The sequence below is a fragment of the Podarcis tiliguerta genome (genome assembly GCF_965153285.1).
Source record: "Podarcis tiliguerta genome assembly, chromosome: 3".
NCBI lineage: Eukaryota > Metazoa > Chordata > Lepidosauria > Squamata > Lacertidae > Podarcis > Podarcis tiliguerta.
Window position 1 is genome coordinate 92,901,861 of NC_139536.1, and position 19,879 is coordinate 92,921,739.

The following is a 19,879-nucleotide window of genomic DNA, read 5'->3' on the forward strand; positions in this document are numbered from 1 at the left end:
TCACTTGAAAGTTATCAATAACAGTTAGAATCACTGAATCATAGAGTTGCAGAGTTGGGTGGGACCAAGGTTGTAGCATATGCATAGCGGCATCCCATTTCTGCTCTGGCAGACAGCACAGCGCATTCTCCCTGTATGTGGCAACTCACCATCCTGGCTGATGGCTTTTACATCTCCAGTTGCATCATTCTGCATCAGCTGTTGTTCTGGCATGTTGACAGAGTCCGCTTGGTCCTCTGGCTGATCACTATGTCCTGTCTTCTCATTGGGTACAAGGTGTGGTGGTTCGTCTTCTTCCTGCATCTCCCTCTCAGGTACAAGTTGTGCTGGTGCGTCTTGTCCCTCCATTTCTGGGGAACCAATGCTGTCTGTATCTCCCTCATTTTCTTTACTGTCCATTCTGGTAGAGGGACTCTGTGGCACTTCAGCTACAGGGGGTGGTTGATTGGTGCCACGGACATTACTTGTGTGGCTATCAGTTCCTACCACAGACTCAGCACTTCCAGCTAATAAAGTCTCCTCACCTGTGAACAAAAAATGTAACTGTAAATGAAATGGAGTCCAGGTAATGAGGAAGTAAGAGCTAAGTGGTGCAGTGATGCAAGGTTCTGGAACCCTCATCTCACTAGGTCATGATGATCAAGGACTGATGTTACCCAGCAGCCCTACTGATGTTCTTTATGTGTGTGCCAAATTTTTATTAAACTTTAAAATCTTTAACATATAAATTCCAGATTTCAAATTTGTTATACATTTCTCTTTAAACTTTGACTTCCCACCTTTCCCTGCATGCTGTTCTTATTCCCATCCTATTTGCATACTGCATTCTAATACAAGTTTCTCCTAAGACGTATCTTCTATTTCATATGTTATCATTTTTCTTCCACTGCTCGTATTGCAAATTCTGCTAGCCATTTCATCCATGTGTGCTATCTTTTTCAGATATTCATCCTTCCATGAATAGTCCGTCATGTTGGTTTCCTATTTTTTGCTGTTAGTTCCACCAGTTCTGCAAGGTCTATTAGTCTTTCTGATGTTCTTGATCCTCCTGTAATATTGAGGTTTTCTAGGAATTCTAGATGAATCAAACAAAGCTTTCTTGAGCCAGTTCCAAGTGCCCCTACTATGCAATGGTGCCCAGATTCATCCAGGAAAAAATGACAAATAGGTAACTAATTATCCAGTGTGCCACTGCTCTCAAACAGAGCATAGTTTGAGCTCTTTGGATTTCTCTAAGCGTGGTACTCTTTTTGGTATGAAACTAATGGATGGGCTGGATAGCAATGCCTCAAGTGGAGAACTTCTGCTGGTTTTTGTTTCTTTTGCTAAGACAGGATATACCACCTCTTGGGCATATTTATAGTTCGGAAGACCAGGAGACACAATGGCTGCTTGCTGGCACTGAAATCCAACAGCCGTATGCTCTTCATCTTCAGCAGTTTCAAGTCCAGGCATTCAGTAAGACAAGCAACTTTCATGCATGAAGGTTTGCAAAGTTGTAATGGCACAGAGAAGTGTGATCGAGCGTGTTGAGACGGCACAAGCGTAGGTCAGAGACCACCCCTGAAAGACCACATGACTATTTTCTAAACTGGCACATGGATGAATAACATCCATTCCAAAATCATCCATCATCAGGTGGTGTAGTTGCATCCGACAGCTAATCCACTGCTGCTCTGAGATGTGTTCATTTGAATGGTAAGGAGATAACTATATCGGCTGATCCACTCCACAGTGTCCCATAATAAGAAATGTATCACACATGCTATATTTTCCACAAGGATGTAATCTCTGCAGTAGTGCAGGTACTAGACCCATAGCTTCAAATTGCCAAGTGTCGCACGTTCTGAATTACACAATGTTGTAACATGGACTCAGCTTCCCTCTGCTGTTGAATAAAGGATGTCAGTGAAGTCCTTGAGTATATTTGTCCAATCAGCAATAACATTGCCCATGTTTCACACTTCAGTTTATCTATTTTTTATATTTATCTAGTCAGTTAGTTTTGACATTGTCTTCTCACTGCATTGTAGCATTACAAGTCCTGGCACATCTTGACTTCATCATCAGCATCAACCAATTCTAAACCACTTATATCTGGGATGTGAGAATACAGTCTCCCTCTGAGGTGATGCCCTAATGCAATGATGGCCAAACTTGGTCCTCCAGCTGTTTTAGGACTACAACTCCCATCATCCCTAGCTAACAGGATCAGTGGTCAGGGATGATGGGAACTGTAGTCCCAAAACAGCTGGAGGGTGTAGGAATGATCGCTGGGTGCAGAGCACACTCCCCGCCTGCAGGCAGCCTCAGCTGCCTGCACGCGTGACCTTGGGGTATGGGGCACACTCCCACTCACAGATAAAGCCGCAGCTGTCTGAACATCTTGCCCTCTGTCTAACCTTTTGCGGTTTCAGTGGTCTGCGGTGGAAACAGGTGCCAGAATAGCTTTGTACTAGCCCACGATCTTGGGACTGGAAGATGTGTAAAGCCCCAAATGTATTTGCCTGGGTTCGCATATTGTGTCAATAAAAGGAGCCTCCACAGAGCTGGCCGGCAGCTTGCTTGCAGCTCACCTGTGCGCAGCTCACCTGCATTATCAACTCCTGCCTCATGTCCTTCACTTCAGGAGGGCCAAGTTTGGCCATCACTGCCCTAATGCATCAATAACTATTGTTGGTTTGGCACAGCTTTTTGCAGGGAGAATGCTGGCTGAGCAATGTGCTGCTGGTTGTGAGCTCACCACTATGCAATGCATGTTGATACCATGTTGTATATTCGTGACTGATGGTGAAGCAAATCACTGGTTAAAAACCACCGAGCATTTACAGTCGCAATGCTTTGTCATGGGAATCCTGACATCTTACCTATGCATCTTTCATATTTGATGCGCTAGCTCATCGGGAGCTGAATATGACAATGGATATACAACATTGCTTCTTACCCAGGCAATTTGGTAATCAAAGAAATATCACCACATGTCAAAGACGGGACATAGAGACAGTGAGCAAATTTCTGTGACTCAACTTCTACAGTGGTGGTACTCTGTGCCATGGCTGTGTGCTTGCAGGCCAAGGCTTCGTGCTTCCCTCTGTCCCCACTGTTCAGGGAGGGCAGAAGCAAGGTAACAAAATACAAAAGGAATGCCAGAGGTCTGGCTGAGTCTCCAGTGGCTACTATCAAGGGAATGCATTGCCAGGATAGACTAAGCCTTGGGTTTTTAAGTTTCCTTTCAGCCATTTGCTTTCAGTGAACTGCATTATTATTCAGCCTGACTTCTTATATATGTGTTTCCCCCTGCAAGTATATATGACAGCTTTGTCTCACACAAAAAAGACACCAAAGGTACCTCACGCAAAGGGGAAAGAAACTTTGCGAAAATGTAGACTTCTAGCCATCTAGCATTACCCAAATGAATTTCTCAGGCTTTTGTAGTTCAGAAGCTACAGCAGCTTTTCAATGAAAAGCCAGTTAATGAATATAACTTCACCAAAAAAGACAGCATTCATGTGTAAGAAGAAAATGCATAACTCTGTAGCTTCCCAGCTGACAAAACGAGTCTATGACAGGACAAAGATAATAGTTCTCAAGAATGAATGAATTGGCTGGCGTTAAGACTCATGTTGAATAGGTTACCATACTTTGCTGGAAAATATTTCGGAAGAAACAATCAGCATTTAATGCTGTCAGAATATGGATTCACTCACAAGTGCAAATCTTTCTTTCTTTCTTTCTTTTAAGCTGTAAAGAGGAACTGCTGAGACAGCTTGTTTAAATCAAGAGGCTGTAAGTATTTTCCTGGCTCACTGTTGCAAATATGAGAAGCACTCTCTCGGGAGTTTACCTAAATTATCTGGTTATTTAATGTTAGTTACTGACTTTTCCTTTATCAAAACTTTAGGCGGAATGCGAGCAAGTCCTGTACTGGTAAGCATTACAAACCTATAGTTTTGTGTTGTATAAAGGGCCCATAGACCTATCTGAAGCAGCCCCCACCTCCACGCATGACATTTCACGGTGCCATGCACATGCTATGAGCTACCACTTCCAATTTTTAGTTTTAACTTGCTGTAGATAAGCATGGCAAAGATCCACACACAGCTGGCCAGAGCAATTAAAGCCTGCCTCCCTCCTGTTAGTATTTGTACTTTATTTGTTATAAAATGTATTTTACAAAGAATAAATTGTTAAAGGGGGAAAGGAAACATATGTAACGTAACAAAGCTTTTTGACTGGCAAAGCTTTTTGACTGGCAGGCGAAACCAGGTGAGAGTAGCTGATGGGTCCCAAACCCTCAGTGAGTAAGGGATGAATGCAAAGGCGAAATTCAGCAGATTGAGTGGACAAGACCAGTAGTGGGTCCAATGGTCAATGGTTTCTGAACGTGCTGGAAAGCAAAGTGAGGGGCAGATAGGGCTTGTCAACCTGGGAAGGTAGCCTATTTAGGAGAAGGAAAACCCTGATCCTAAACCTCCACAGCCTATCTTCAGGAGAAGAAAAGGCTCAGGAGTAAGCCCTACACCATGGGTAGGCAAGCTAAGGCCTGGGGGCCGGGGCCGGCCTAATCGCCTTCTAAATCCATCCTTTGGACGGTCTGGGAATCAGCGTGTTTTTACATGAGTAGAATGTGTGCTTTTATTTAAAATGCATCTCTGGGTTATTTGTGGGTCATAGGAATTCGTTCTTCTTTTTTTTTCAAAATATAGTCCGGCCCCCCACAAGGTCTGAGGGACAGTGGGCCGGCCCCCTGATGAAAAAGTTTGCTGACCCCTGCCCTACACAAATCCGGCATGGAGTCCCAAGACAGTTGGATGGCATATTGCACGCCTCCTTCCGGCAACTTCTGCAGCCAAGCTGGTGCCAAACGTATTGCTTTCCTTTCCTTTGGACCACATCTGCAAGACCAGGGGGCAAGGAGGTTTTGTGGTCTGGGCAGTCCAGGACTGCTACACACTGCTTGCTAACACAGCAGCTTGCTTTCACCCCCAGAAGCGCACTCCATTATCTCTTGAAACAGATGCCAATATACAAATATAAATTACAATATGAGATGCAGGCAGCCCCCTGTGTACATGAAGGTTACCGTATTTTTCGCCCTATAGGACACACTTTTTCCCCTCCAAAAATGAAGGGGAAATGTGTGTGCGTCCTATGGGGTGAATGCAGGCTTTCGCTGAAGCCTGGAGAGCGAGAGGGGTAGGTGCGCACCGACCCCTCTCGCTCTCCAGGCTTCAGGAAGCTCTCCGTAAGCTGTGGGAGAGCTGTGCGAAGTCGCGCAGCTCTCCCACCACTTGCGGAGAGCTGCCTGGACCCAGAAGCCTGGGGGGCGCTGAGCTCAGCACCCCCCAGGCTTCGGGCTTTGCGCAGCTCTCCGCAAGCGGTGGGAGAGCTGCGTGAAGTCGTGCAGATAGCAGCCTGTTCTGGGGCTTCCCCCGCCTCAGCCCCACGCTGGGGAGGGGGGGAATAAAATTTTTTTTTCTTTATTTCCCCCCCAAAAAATTAGGTGCGCCCTATGGGCTGGTGCATCCTATGGGGCGAAAAATACGGTACATTCCAAGGTACCGCATGCATTGGCGGAATCGTGTATAAGTGAAAAATTGAGCAAACATCCCATCCCACCTCTGCCCAGCTTTTAGTGATGTCTCATTGGTATCGTTATGATGTTTCTGGGTCACTTCCGGTTTGGCGCGATACACGTATACACGATTGTGCACATATCAAATGCGTGTAAAAGGGGGGTTGCCTGTATATTCTAGGCATGTTGATTTATCAGCCAAAAAATGAAGAGAGGAAAGGAAAGGAAAAGAAAATAACAGTGAGATTTAAGGCACAAGCCCACAGCCAAGATCCACCAGCTACGGGGTTGTATGATTTGGTGGAAGCCTTGCTAGTGCTAATTCAGCACAAAGGGAACCATATTTTCAAGCTCCAAACACCAGCTGCAAATAGTTGTGCATGAAAATTCAGAGGCCAAATTTTAAGTCTCCTTCCTGATCAATGACAGTGAGAGTGTTGTTTTGAGGTTTCTAGCCTCAGCAGCTAAACATGCTGAGTATCACTAGTTTCAACAGCTGGTCTGACTTGAAAAAGACAACTTAGGGCCACACCACACAATTCACTTTTAGATGCACCTCTGTTTTGAAATACCCACGCAAACAATAAAAGAGTTAAAGTGACAAATGCATGTATGCTTATCAGGAAATCATGAATGGCTGTAGCTGTGCTGAGCATGCAATTCAATGGCAGATCTGGGTTTGCCTTTATGAGGCATCAAAAACTGCCCTAAGGACAGAGGTTAATAAATCATGAATGATGTGCAGAGTATAAAAGTATTCGCTTTCAAAACATTTCTGATGAAACTGACAGGCAGTGAATCTAGGGCAAACAATGGAGGGTGGTTTGGGTTGGTTAGTTTTTACACACACATACACACATATTCACTTGTGGAGCCTACTACCAAAGAATGTCGTGACAATCATTAGTACAGTGGTACCTCGGGTTACAGACACTTCAGGTTACAGATGATTCAGGTTACAGACTCCGCTAATCCAAAAAAGTACCTCTGGTTAAGAACTTTGCTTCAGGATGAGAACAGAAATTGTGTGGCAGCGGGAGGCCCCACTAGCTAAAGTGGTATCTCAGGTTAAGAACAGTTTCATGTTAAGAACCACAAGCATAATTTTCATATTAAGAAATAGTCAAATTCTGTAGATGATGGGGAGTAACCAAGAAAGGGGGTCTAGCGGAACTACGTCTTGCTTGAAGAATTATGCTTAGCATATATCTGGTTGTCCAATGTCAGCAGAAAGAATGCTGAGCTCGGCAGAATTAGATCTAGCCAAGCATGGTAATTCTTACATTGTTGGTTTTCAAAAACACACACACAAAAGAAATACTGCAATCCCAACATAATGGTACCGTAGAATAGGTTAGCCATGGAGTATATTTGCTATTTCTTATTTGTATTGTAAATAAATTTATGACATACCTTTCTTCTTTGATCTGATGAAGAATCCAAACATTTTTTTGAAAACGCTCTTTCTTTCCTGAAACAAAAATCAACATCAGTTAAGGTTCTAAAATACTCTAGATCATCAATACAGTATAATCATCAGTATGGAATAGTAATATTAATTATATATGTGTGTGTGTGTGTGCAGAAAGGCTCATTCCTGCTGGAAGCAACTGCTGTGGGCCCAGCTGTTGGCTGGAGAGGGCGCTTCTGTCTCCTCTTGTTGCACTGACTGCTGGGGACGTGCCTGTGGGGGCTGCGGACGCCACTGCGAAGGGCTGGGGTGGGAGAACCTCTTCCTTCTGGTCCACTCCCTGATAAGGCCAGCAGTGCCATGGTTTCGGCAGCCAGCCTGGATTTCCTATTCTCCTCCCACATTTCTCAAGGAGAGGTGGCGTGTGGAAAAGACTGTCTTAATCATCTACTCATGATAGAATGTTCCTCAAGATGCCCCAATAGGGAGTACTGCTCCAACCAATGGTTTCAGAAGAAACAACTCGCAGATGTTGAAGTCATTCTGACAGAAAAGAAAGGCAGAGGGGGCGTTGTTGAGAGCAGCAAAAGACCTACCCTCCAACACCTTTGTACAAGAATACTCTGGTGAAGTGCTCAATGGCAAAGAGTTCAAAGCCCGGGTGAGGGAGTATCCCCGAGGCAAGAATATCCATTATTATTTCATGTCATTCAAAAAATGATGAGGTAATAGATGCCACCCAGAAAGGAAACTGCTCTCCTTTTATGAACCACAGCTGCGAGCCAAACTGTGAGACGAAGAAATGGACAATGAACGGGCAGCTCTGGGTTGGCTTCTTCACCACAAGACTTGTTCCGTCAGGCTCAGAGCTAAACTTTTTGACTACCAGTTCCAGAGATACAGCAAAGAGGCGCAGGAGTTTTTCTGTGGCTCTGCCAACTGCCAGGGTTACCATTTTTGTGGTTTACGAGCTGCCTAAAGCTGTTGCTGGACCTTGCTATAGATTACACTGGTCACTGTATTAAGAGGCCAGGGAGGAATTCTCCTTGCAGACTAACCTCTGCAGGTTTTGCCTACTACTTCATCACAATCACCACAACTAGTTGGCAGAGAAGGCATTGGAATAGAAAAGTCATTGGCTGCCCCCAACCTCCCGCTTTGCTGTCATGAGATATTCCCTTAAGGCGGCCTGTGGGGTGCTTCATGTCCAGATGCCAAACTCGGGGGCTGACGGTCCTTAGCACTCCTTCCCAGTGATCTTGTGGGCCACTCAGATGTGATGTGCGTTGAAGAACAACCTTAAGCCTGGTCAACCCCATTCAACCACTAAGCAGCAGTCAAGCGGCTGATTTCAGGATACACACTCAACGTCTACATCAAACCATCTGACATCTGTAACCAATTAATTCAATCATCTGAGGATGTTTTGGTGAGGAAGCGGAACATAGTCTGCACTTTGTATGGAATTTCTTTAGAATTCCACACAGCTCAAGCCATGACAATCGTTATCACGTGACAGAGTAAAGCAACAGTAGCTGTTCTCTCTCTATATACCATAGTATTATGTATATCAGCTGTGATGGAACCTGCACAGCATGAGAATAGGAGGGGCATGGATGCATAGATAGTTAGAGATAATAGATAGATGATAGATAGATAGATAGATAGATAGATAGATAGATAGATAGATATAGATAGATAGATAGATAGATGATAGATAGATGATAGATAGACAGACAGATAGATATGAGCTAGCAGTCATTCATAGGATACAGATTTTAAGTCCAACTTATTTAAATGTGATAAAAGGTGACAGACTGCACCACAGGGTAGAACAATCTAGCAATTCAAATCCCTATGAAGTTTTAGTATATTTCATAGACACCAGCATAATAATTGCCGTAATAAATCCACTTTTGTAATGTCTTAAACAAGGTGCACCTGCAGTTAAAAACTGGTAAGATTTATTACAGCACTGAGGCATTCTCTGCTAGAAAATGACAAATTGCTAATGTATGCTTGTTATGTAATAGTTAAGACTCCGTTCTTCAAAGCCCAATGAATGGACTGATAAAAGGAAGTGAAGATTTGTTGAACAGGGGTGCAAGAGACTGGTTTAGCTTTGGCTGCGTGAGAGAACTGACTTTTTTTGAACATAGTAGCATTTAAAATATTGTGTGAGGCATCCTGAATTCCAGACAAACTAGTAACTTTTAAAATTAATGACATGTTTTGAGCTAACATGGGGGATAAATCCAGTAATCCTTTGGTCATGTGTGCCAGAACTCCTACCCTAAAATATTTGGGAGCAGATGTATCTGGACACACTGCATTTCAGAGTAAAAACACATTTATCCACCTTTTATCAACCTTTCCTGACGTAAAGTCATCAGATATAATAAATACAGTTCTAATCATTTTCCATGGTTATAAAGCAAAGTATTCAGATAAAGCCCTAGGCTGCAGTCCTGCTACACACTGGCTAAATTCCAATTTTTTTTCTCTGCATACTTACACTACTAAGGCTTCTATGCTATACACCAGGCATAGGCAATCTCAGCCCTTCAGATGTTTTGGGACTACAACTCCCATCATCCCTAGCTAACAGAACCCGTGGTCAGGGATGATGGGAGTTGTAGTCCCAAGACATCTGGAGGGCCGAATTTGCCTCTGCCTGCTATACACATCTACTTAGGCACTGGAAACAAGCTCCGTTGAACAGAGCTTATTTCTGAGTAGATAAGCATAGGATTCTACTATAAATCCCACTGTTTGCAAAGTTGCAGCCCTGGACCAAAAATCTTAACACTGAGGATTCTCCCAAATGCATTCCTGTTCGACAGCATTCTGGTTTGGTCAATATCAATCCTATTTTCAAGCGAAGTTCTAAAATACTTCAACCATAGCCACAAAACAGTATCAAGAAAGTAAGAAGAGATATTAACTTAAATATATTTTGTGAGCAATGCATAAGAAAGCCAATTATAAAATCAATGCGTATTTGATTTTACAAAATTTCACTGGCGGAGAAAATACTTAATATACACTTTATTGGCAGTTCGGGCATTATTAATTAAAGAAAACTCTTTTGCTGGTAGTTGATTGCTAAAGAAATCAATAGCACTAAATTATTACTATAAATTTTTGCATATATTAAAACCCACAGCTTGTTTAATCTAATGTTAGCAGTTTATACTTCGCAACTGCTTCCAGAGCAAATCTGTAACATATTTTACCAACATTGCTCACTATTTTATCAACATCTTCACTGTCTTTCAGCCAAGAATTCATGATTTTTCAACTTTAACAATGTGCTTAAACTTCTAAGTCTGATATTAATGTGGCGTACTTAACTACACCGATATGTTGAAGTGATTCCATTTCAGCAGCATGAACCAGTATTTCCCATCCCTTCTCATCTCTTAGTATACTAACTAGTGTTGTCTCACATGACCAAGGTAGAAATAAATGAACTGGATCCCATGTTCCCATGATCGGAACTCTGTTCAGGGATGCTGCCACTGGAGGAGGCAATTTTCACCAAACTTTTCTTCCCCCTGCAGCCCCAAGAAACTCTTGTTCAGGAGGGTTGGAAAAACAGCGTGAGAGATGATATGGGAGGCCACAAGAGAAATGGGAAATTGAAGGACAACTCAGGCCCCATAGGAGCCAACTTCTAAGGGCCGTGGGGGCTTCAGCCCCCACAATAAAATATTTGAGGGGGTCGTGCCCCCACAAAGTTGATGGGTATTCCCATTGAAATGGTATGGATGCATTGCATCATGTGACCAGTTATGTGGGGCGGGCTTACCTGGGCCCCCCATGATATTTTATTCAAGTTGGCACCCCTGTCAGGCCCCAAGCCAAGTCCAAAATATAATACAGAGAAAGTCAGTGGCTTAGATAAATGGGAATACTGAGCTCAGTTCAGATCAGTGTAAGGAAGCTGTGCTCCTAAGCAATTTCTATCCCAAGTGCTTCCCCTAAGTCCACATAAGTATTACAAATGACCAGACCACACTATAAGCACTTTCCTATTTTGTTATTATCTGAGCCTGAATAGATGGGAGAAATATATATTTTATATAAAGGGCTCCGTCATTTCTGTATAGTAGGGGAGACATGAAAGATGGTCTTGTACCTCCTGAATTGATAAACTAATTCACTTGGGCAAATGCTTGTTGTGAAGAAAGGGGGCACCCTAATTTCCCCTACTCAGTACTTCAGCTCTTGCTGTTTCATAATTTTTATACACTGAAATATTTGGGTATTTAAAACAGACCTTTTTCTCAGGTTTCACGTCTTGATAATATTCTTCAGCCTACAATGATACCAATCACAAGCAATCATTAATCCCTCATTCTACTGTTATCTAAACATACAACTAAAATGTACAATTTTGCTAAACTATACAATATATACCAGATTATAAAAAGGGAAGAATGGTATAAAGAGGTGGGGGGTGTAGCTATTAATGATAAATTAACATGTGACATTAAGGTAAGGCAGGGAATATGCAGGAGAAATGATTCTGAGGAGATATGGAGGGTGTTTGTAGAATCTGTACTGTTAAAACAGAAAGGGGTCAAACCATCGCAGGAGGTGTTGAAATTTTGGGAGGATGGATAGTTACAATGGAATGGTCTTGGTTGTGGGGTGCACATTTTTATTCTTATTTATTTATGCCAGCTCCCTCAGCCAATAAAGCGAGATGAGCACCGCAACCCCAGAGTCGGTCACGACTGGACCTAATGGTCAGGGGTCCCTTTACCTTTACTATTTATGATTATTAGTTTGTCAAAATAAATACACACACACACACACACAAACTGTGTGAGTACAAATTTTTATTTTAATACAGGTTCTTTTTATGAACAAGCTTCTTAGCTACATCTGGAAAGTACTACTATTAAAGTACTACTTTTAAAAGTACTTTAATAATCGAAAGGTAATGGAGAATGAAGCAAAATTCTCAAAAAGTAAGTTATGCATATGCTTAAAATGGAACCTCCATAATAGTGAAAGAGGAGGTTTGTTTCCGGAAGGTTATATCCAGAAATCTCTAGATATAAGTAAGCTTTCTTAGAGGCATGGCCACATTTAAAACAGAGGAGAGCACTAGATTGTGCCCCGCCACCCAAAAAAATCCAGCAGGTCTCTTACCATCTCAAATTCAGTTTCAAATTAACTGTAAAGTGCACTATAACAAAATGGGGCTCTTACCCTATTTGCCCTCTAACCATCTGAATGATATGCTAGCAATGCTTATGGCCGGGACATCATGGCCTGGCAGTTACTTAAAATTAAGCAAAGGCTTAATATTTGTGTTTACACATTGTGTTTACAAACATATTACAAACAGGTAGTAAAGGACTCCAACAAAACCTAAATGTAATTGCAGCCTGTCATAATGAGAATGGACATTATATCTTAGGAACTTTACACAATTCTGAGTGACAGCGACAGGAGCTCAGCCATTCCAGCTATATATGTACTTAGGGGTGGAGAAGTTTCATCTGATTATTAAAGTTGCATAAAGGAGAATTCCCTTATTTCATTCCCTGACATGAAAGCATACTTAGTAGTTACAAATGTTTTTATTATCTACGTTAAATAATACAACTACACCTCTAAGTAAAAGTATTGATCTTAGCAGGTCTGAACTAATGCCGTTTCCGGAGCTATACTAACCCATCTCAAATGCCACAATATGAATGGCTTTGGGTGTTAAGAAGTTAATTTGTTTGACTGATGTAAAAATCGGCAAGGAACAGCCCAGGATCAAGATTCCATTTTAACTGTATAAAAAAGTTCTCAAATACTGCAAAAACAAAACTAACCTCTTCTTCTGTACTGCAATTTGCATAAATGTCTTCATCGTGGACAACCTCAGCAGGAGCCTTGAGTATGATGCATTCCAATAAAGATTTACAAGAAAAGAAAAATGCTCTTATGTAATTTTATCACAAATCAGAAAAAAAAATCAAGCAATCGACTTGTTTCCCTTGTCCCCACTCTTGAAAACAAACTAGTTATGCCTTACTGAAAGCTTGCCATCCTAAACTGGCGTAACAATATTAACGCTGGCTCCCTCAAGCTGTAAAGCGCTCAGTGTCGTCTGCGACTGGACTTAACTGTCAGGGGTCCTTTACCTTTATTTTAATGTGACAGCCTGGAAATGAGTAAAGTCCTCTCAAACAGTAAAATGAACCTAAAGGTAAAGGTAAAGGTACCCCTGCCCGTACGGGCCAGTCTTGACAGACTCTAGGGTTGTGCACTCATCTCACTCAAAGAGGCCGGGGGCCAGCGCTGTCCGCAGACACTTCCGGGTCACTTGGCCAGCGTGACAAGCTGCATCTGGTGAGCCAGCGCAGCACACGGAACGCCGTTTACCTTCCCGCTGGTAAGTGGTCCCTATTTATCTACTTGCACCGGGGGTGCTTTCGAACTGCTAGGTTGGCAGGCGCTGGGACTGAATGACGGGAGCGCACCCCGCCGTGGGGATTCGAACCGCCGACCATGCGATCGGCAAGTCCTAGGCACTGAGGTTTTACCCACAGCGCCACCCACGTCCCAAAATGAACCTAAGGTCCCGTTTTTGCAAATGGTAAATGAGGTGGTAAATTTCTAACAGGACTGCTTCACTTCAGAGTACAGGTGAGAGTTCACAACTGAATGCTTCTTCTGCCCTGGACACAGTAAGTCAGCAGGGCTTTGAATGAGACGGTGGCACCACAAAGGCATCTTCCATCACCTGCTCTCTAATGGTACATTGGCTTTCAACAAGTGGGTCATAAGGAGTGCTTCATCCGTGGCATCATAAAATCTGCTTTTCCTTTTAGAAAAAGAGTAGAAGGACTGGGTTGGGGGGTAAGTATACATTTATACAGCAGGGATGTTAAACATCTTTGGAAGGGAATTCTACTTCCTTCCCTCTTGATGCACACACAAGTAACAAGTGCCATTCCCCAGTTTTGTTAAAAGGAATGACTTTTAAGGTAAAGGTAAAAGGTAAATGACCCCTATATGGTTAAGTCCAGACAAAGGCGACTATAGGGTGCAGTGTTCATCTCACTTTTCAGGCTGAGGGAGGCAGCGTTTGCCCACAGACAGCTTTCCAGGTCATGTGGTGAGCATGACTAAACTGCTTCTGGTGCAGCGGGGCACCGTGACGGAAACAAGAGCTCATGGAAACACTGTCTACCTTCCTGCTGCAGCAGTACCTATTTATCTACTTGCACAGGTATGCTTTCGAACTGCTAGGTTGGCAGAAGCTGGGACAGAGCAATGGGAGCTCACCCCGCTCTTCAGATTTGAACCGCCAACCTTCTGATTGGCAAGCCCAAGAGGTTCAGTTGTTTAGACCACAGCACCACCCACGTCCCTTACTGACTTTAAAACCAGTATATCCACAGTGCAGATCTGTTCTGAGAAAGACAGTGGGTGAAGGGGGAAATACAGAAAGAGAAAAAAAGGGACACAAACATTTATTTATTTTAAAATTAAAACACCAATGTTTCAGGTTGTGGCTAAAAGTGCATCCAAAATCTGGAAAGACTGAAAACAAATGGTTTAACAGAACAGGAAATAGTGGTCTACTTTTGGCAGAAAACAAAAACACACATTAAAATATCCAGAACTACAATCTAGCCAGATTTGAGCAATTCTGTCATACCAATTGCAATAAGCTTTAAGTATACACGTAAGATTTCCATTGAAATTAACAGCTGAAATCTAATAGCTGAAATCTAAAGGGCACTTCTAAAGGGGACGCAGGTGGCGCTGTGGATTAAACCACAGAGCCTAGCACTTGCCGATCAGAAGGTCGGTGGTTCGAATCCCCGTGACGGGGTGAGCTCCCGTTGCTCGGTCCTTGCTCCTGCCAACCTAGCAGTTTGAAAGCATGTCAAAGTGCAAGTAGATAAATAGGTACCGCTCCGGCGGGAAGGTAAACGGCGTTTCTGTGTGCTGCTCTGGTTCGCCAGAAGCACTTTAGTCATGCTGGCCACATGACCCGGAAGCTGTACACCGGCTCCCTCGGCCAATAAAGTGAGATGAGCGCCGCAACCCCAGAGTCGGCCACGACTGGACCTAATGGTCAGGGGTCCCTTTACCTTTAAAGGGCACTTCTGCATATCACCAGGCCTATTCTATTCTTCTTCCTTCCCATTGCGGCCCCTTGCTCTACCCAAAACCCAACACTAGATGCTGGAGGACCCCTGAGAGATGAATTCAACATAGTAGATGGGGAAGCAGCCAGAAGGTAAAATTGCAGTCACCATCCTTTTGTGTATGTAGAACTGCTTTCTGCCCTTACACAGGGCAGACCTCCATCCATCCTAGTCAATGGGATTTAAATGCACTGAAATTTGCTGCATTGCGGCCAGTCAATCATGCCCAATATTTGTTTCTATGCACAAGCAGATGAAAGAGAGAGAGAAGTGTTATAATCAATTCATTCAGAAAGAAGAAATGTACTTTAAATCTACCTGGTCAACAGGTACTTCCACTTGCACATTTTTATCTTCTTGTATTTGCTGAGCCTCTTTAATTTCTTCTGGGGGTGTACGAGCTTTATAGACCCCACGTCCTGAAAATAAACAGGATTAAAATATATCTGTATTAATCACTATCTACCCCACACTGTGAAAACTACCAGCATAAATAAATTATAACAATATTTAGGCGTAGCTAAAAAGCAATTACTTCTTTAAGGGCAATGTTTGTATACAATAAATTTTTTTGAATAACAGCAGTCTGATAAATTTCATCATTTTGAAATGTTTTACTTCTGTATTAAGTAATAATAAAAAGGAGGCAGAAGATGATATGATGCAAAGTTGCAAGAGTCATGTTATAAATAAGAGAGACATTAACAGTTACTAAATATTGAGCTTTTATCTAGTAAAAGAATATGGAAATTATGCTGTAATTGTAAATTTAAAAACTTTTTCAGTGAGAACATTGAAAAAGACCTGTAATGTCTGCAAATATGCATTGGTTTGTATTTGATTCTTAATAAGCTTCTTTTTTTAAGGCTTAGTTGCTCTGGTGCACATGTTACACTGAATACAAGTATTTTGGCTTAAGCGGCTATGTACATTTTACAAGTGGAGAAAGATAAGCATAATATGTAAACCAGGACATCGATACCAAATCTGCCTGCATTTAACTATGGGGTCTTAGGTACCAGATACAGTATTTTGTGTTACCATCATCGGATGTCAGGTGCTTATTAGCCTCAGCGTCACGACTTGCCTTCTTGGGTTCTGCGTAATAAACTGAAGACCTATCTCCTGCTCCTCGTTTGGATGGTGGTATGGCAGACTGCATGCCGGCTCCCCGTTTTGCTCGTTCTGTAGGAGGCTGAAGGTAACCCACTCATTAAACATCCAAAGAACATCTATTCCTTTAGATCTGCAGCAAACGACTACTCTAACAACATTGTTAAAAGATTCAGAAACTAATACAGTTCAGTATTCATGGGCAGCAAAATATCTCAAGCTGCAGCTAAGCTATTCCAGAAGGCAAATGCCCTTTCCCCAACACTCTGTTTTCCTTTTGGGTCGGGGGCTTGTTTCAATAAGTACTCGGCTTTCAGCAACACTGCATAGATCAGGCATAAGCAACCTTCGGCCCTCCAGATGTTTTGGACTACAATTCCCATCATCCCCGACCACTGGTCCTGTTAGCTAGGGATCATGGGAGTTGTAGTCCCAAAACAGCTGGAGGGCCGAAGGTTGCCTATGTCTGGCATAGCTCCTGGAACCTACCAAACACAAGTCCTTAGTGAGTTGCCTGGTACAGTTTTTCTTTCTCTTATAAACTAACATTTTATGGAACAATGGACTGATCCAGAAGCTGCTATGTGAAAATTCATAGCTTTATAGTTGACAGAGACATTGTACTTCAGTGTTTGAAACTCCCATTGTTCTAGGCACATTTTGCGACAAGGAGTTTCGCCCATAACCTAGGTTTAAGGTGCCATTTAGCTCCTAGCTTTCATATCTCAGTTTCTATTTTTTTAAAAAAACATTTTTATTAGGTTTTACAATAAATATAAGGCAACAAAAACAAGAAAAAATAAACCACAGCACAACAAAAGCAAAAAAAAAAAAATACAACAACACACAAACACAAAACAGCAAAAAATACAAATAAAAAAATAATAAAAAAATTTATCCTCATTATATTCTTGGCATTAACTTATTTCACCGACTTCCCCAGACCTTCCTTCCCTGTATTCCAGATCTTATATTCTATCAGCAAATTCCTTCCCTCTGTCTTAATTTAATTTTATCTAATTTTAATATCTTAATATAGCTATATTTCTTTATATCTTGAAATATTGGATCTTTTTTTTAATCTTTACATTTTTTACTAATAACCTTTTACATTCAATCTGATGTCATCAAACATTCATTATCTTATAGTGTTTCTGTAGATAGTCCTTGAACTTCTTCCAATCTTCCTTCACCGTCTCTTCTCCCTGGTCTCTGATTCTGCCAGTCATCTCTGCCAGTTCCATATAGTCCATAACTTTCATCTGCCATTCTTCCAGCGTGGGTAGCTCCTGTGTCTTCCAATACTGTGCGATAAGTATTCTTGCTGCTGTTGTAGCATACATAAAAAAAGTCCTATCCTTCTTATGCACCTGTTGGCTGACCATGCCCAGGAGAAAGGCCTCTGGTTTCTTCGGGAAGGTGTATTTAAACACTTTTTTCAGTTCATTATAGATCATCTCCCAGAAGGTCTTAATCCTTGGGCACGTCCACCAAAGGTGAAAGAATGTACCTTCAGTTTCTTTACATTTCCAGCATTTATTATCGGGCATATGATAAATTTTTGCTAGCTTGACTGGTGTCATGTACCATCTGGATATCATTTTCATAATATTCTCTCTTAAGGCATTACATGCCGTAAATTTCATACCAGTGGTCCATAACCGTTCCCAGTCAGCTAGCATTATATGATGACCGACATCTTGTGCCCACTTAATCATTGCTGATTTCACTTCCTCATCCTGTGTATTCCATTTCAACAGCAAGTTAAACATTCTTGACAAGGTCTTAGTTTTGGATTCTAACAGTTCTGTTTCCAATTTTGATTTTTCCACCTGGAAGCCAATTTTTCTGTCCAATTTATAAGCCTCCATTATCTGATGGTAATGTAGCCAATCACGGACTCTGCTTTTTAATTTATCAAAGCTCTGCAGTTTCAATTTGTCTCCATCTTGTTCTAGAATCTCCCAATATTTTGGCCAATTGGCCTCCATGTTGGGTCTTTTTAAAGCTTTTGCTTCCATTGGAGACAACCACCTTGGCGTCTTATTTTCAAGTAGGTCTTTATATCTAGTCCATACATTAAACAATGCTTTCCTGACAATGTGAATTTTAAACATTCTGTGCACTTTCACTTTATCATACCCTAGATATGCATGCCAACCAAACACATTATTAAATCCTTCTAGGTCCAATATATCTGTATTTTCAAGAAGTAGCCATTCCTTCAACCAGCAGAAAGCTGCTGCTTCATAATAAAGTTTTAAGTCTGGCATATCTCAGTTTCTAATACTGCTTCAAACAAAGCACAGTTGTTATACAGACCTACAGTGGTACCTTGGGTTACAGATGCTTCAGGTTACAGACTCCGCTAACCCAGAAATAGTACCTCGGGTTAAGAACTTTACCTCAGGATGAGAACAGAAATCATGTGGTAGCGGCACGGCGGCAGCAGAAGGCCCCATTAGCTAAAGTGGTGCTTCAGGTTAAGAACAGTTTCAGGTTAAGAATGGACCTCCGGAATGAATTAAGTTCGTAACCAGAGGTATATCAATTAAGTTCTTAACCCAAGGTACCACTGTACTGCAATAATCTCAATACATTTTAAAATTATCAATCAGTCAATCAACCATTTTATTTGTATGCTGCCTATCCAAAGTTAAGACTATTCTCAAGGCGGCTTACAACACATTTATCAAATGCATAATGACAAGCATAACAAAAGTAGCCATAAACAATTCAAAACATCAAAAAGTACACAAAGGTTGTATGAGATACCGAAGTTGTACGAGATAGCAAAAAAAAGTAGCTTTTCAAGGGCCAAGTGACTGGGGTATTCAGCAAACCTACATGAAGGAAAGTGTCAGCCTATTCTAAAAATCAATCTCTCTCTCTCACCATAACAAAGTGGAAGGCAAACCAGAAGACATTTGGCTGTTTTCCCAAGTGAATCTCATCATTTGAGTGGGAGCCTACATACTTCATCATACAGCACACATTTAATCTGAGCATTTATTAAAATGGAAGACTGGCTAACATTTGAACTCTAGCGCAGCCTCTTCATGATCTTGACTGATGACAGGGAATGTTTCACATTTATTGTGAGATACAACCCTGTCCCTGGAATTCTAATCTGAAATGTCAGCTCTGAAGCAAACATTCTTCTCTGGACTTTACGTATCTGGCATAATGCATTAAACTGCTGGGTTTTATTGGTTAAGTTCCTATGATATAGCTCTCTTCCCTTAATGTTATTTTTTTCACCTGCTACAGTTTCTCTTTAGTACTTATGTTATGTATGTATGTATGTATGTGTTTGTATACAAACACACACATATACTTATACTGAGAGAGGCAGGCAGGCAGGCAGGCAAATGTTCAAATTAGGTCTAGTATTTAATGTAAAAACACATGCATTCAATAAATCAACAAAAGTGTTAAAATATATGCAAACACCACTATTTGCATTTTTATTACAGGTTTTAATATTAACAGGGACATTTTGCAGCATCAAAAGACATGTAAACAAATTACTCCCTGTTGCTGTTTCCTAAAGCCTTTTTTTCAACTACCGTTTTATTACTTTTCATGACTCTAATACCTAATACAAAA

At 41.7% G+C, this 19,879-nt stretch overlaps 1 protein-coding gene across 4 annotated transcripts in view; it reads right to left on the bottom strand.

Moving 5' to 3' along the window:
- Nucleotides 1-19,879, bottom strand: part of DCDC2C (doublecortin domain containing 2C) — a 59,568-nt gene that overhangs the window by 17,374 nt on the left and 22,315 nt on the right. For 3 of the 4 annotated variants that reach the window (XR_014508958.1, XM_083431672.1, XM_083431671.1), the window contains exons 7-12: nucleotides 16,199-16,352; nucleotides 15,476-15,576; nucleotides 12,827-12,886; nucleotides 11,269-11,307; nucleotides 6,989-7,046; nucleotides 150-524 (exon numbers count right to left, since the gene is read on the bottom strand). Coding sequence is in view for 3 of the 4 variants with exons in the window: in XM_083431672.1 (XP_083287798.1) it covers nucleotides 150-524; nucleotides 6,989-7,046; nucleotides 11,269-11,307; nucleotides 12,827-12,886; nucleotides 15,476-15,576; nucleotides 16,199-16,352 (787 nt within the window). In the remaining variant the exon portion in view is untranslated. The remainder of the gene's footprint in view (nucleotides 1-149; nucleotides 525-6,988; nucleotides 7,047-11,268; nucleotides 11,308-12,826; nucleotides 12,887-15,475; nucleotides 15,577-16,198; nucleotides 16,353-19,879) is intronic. The other variant, XM_083431673.1, reaches the window with a different exon arrangement.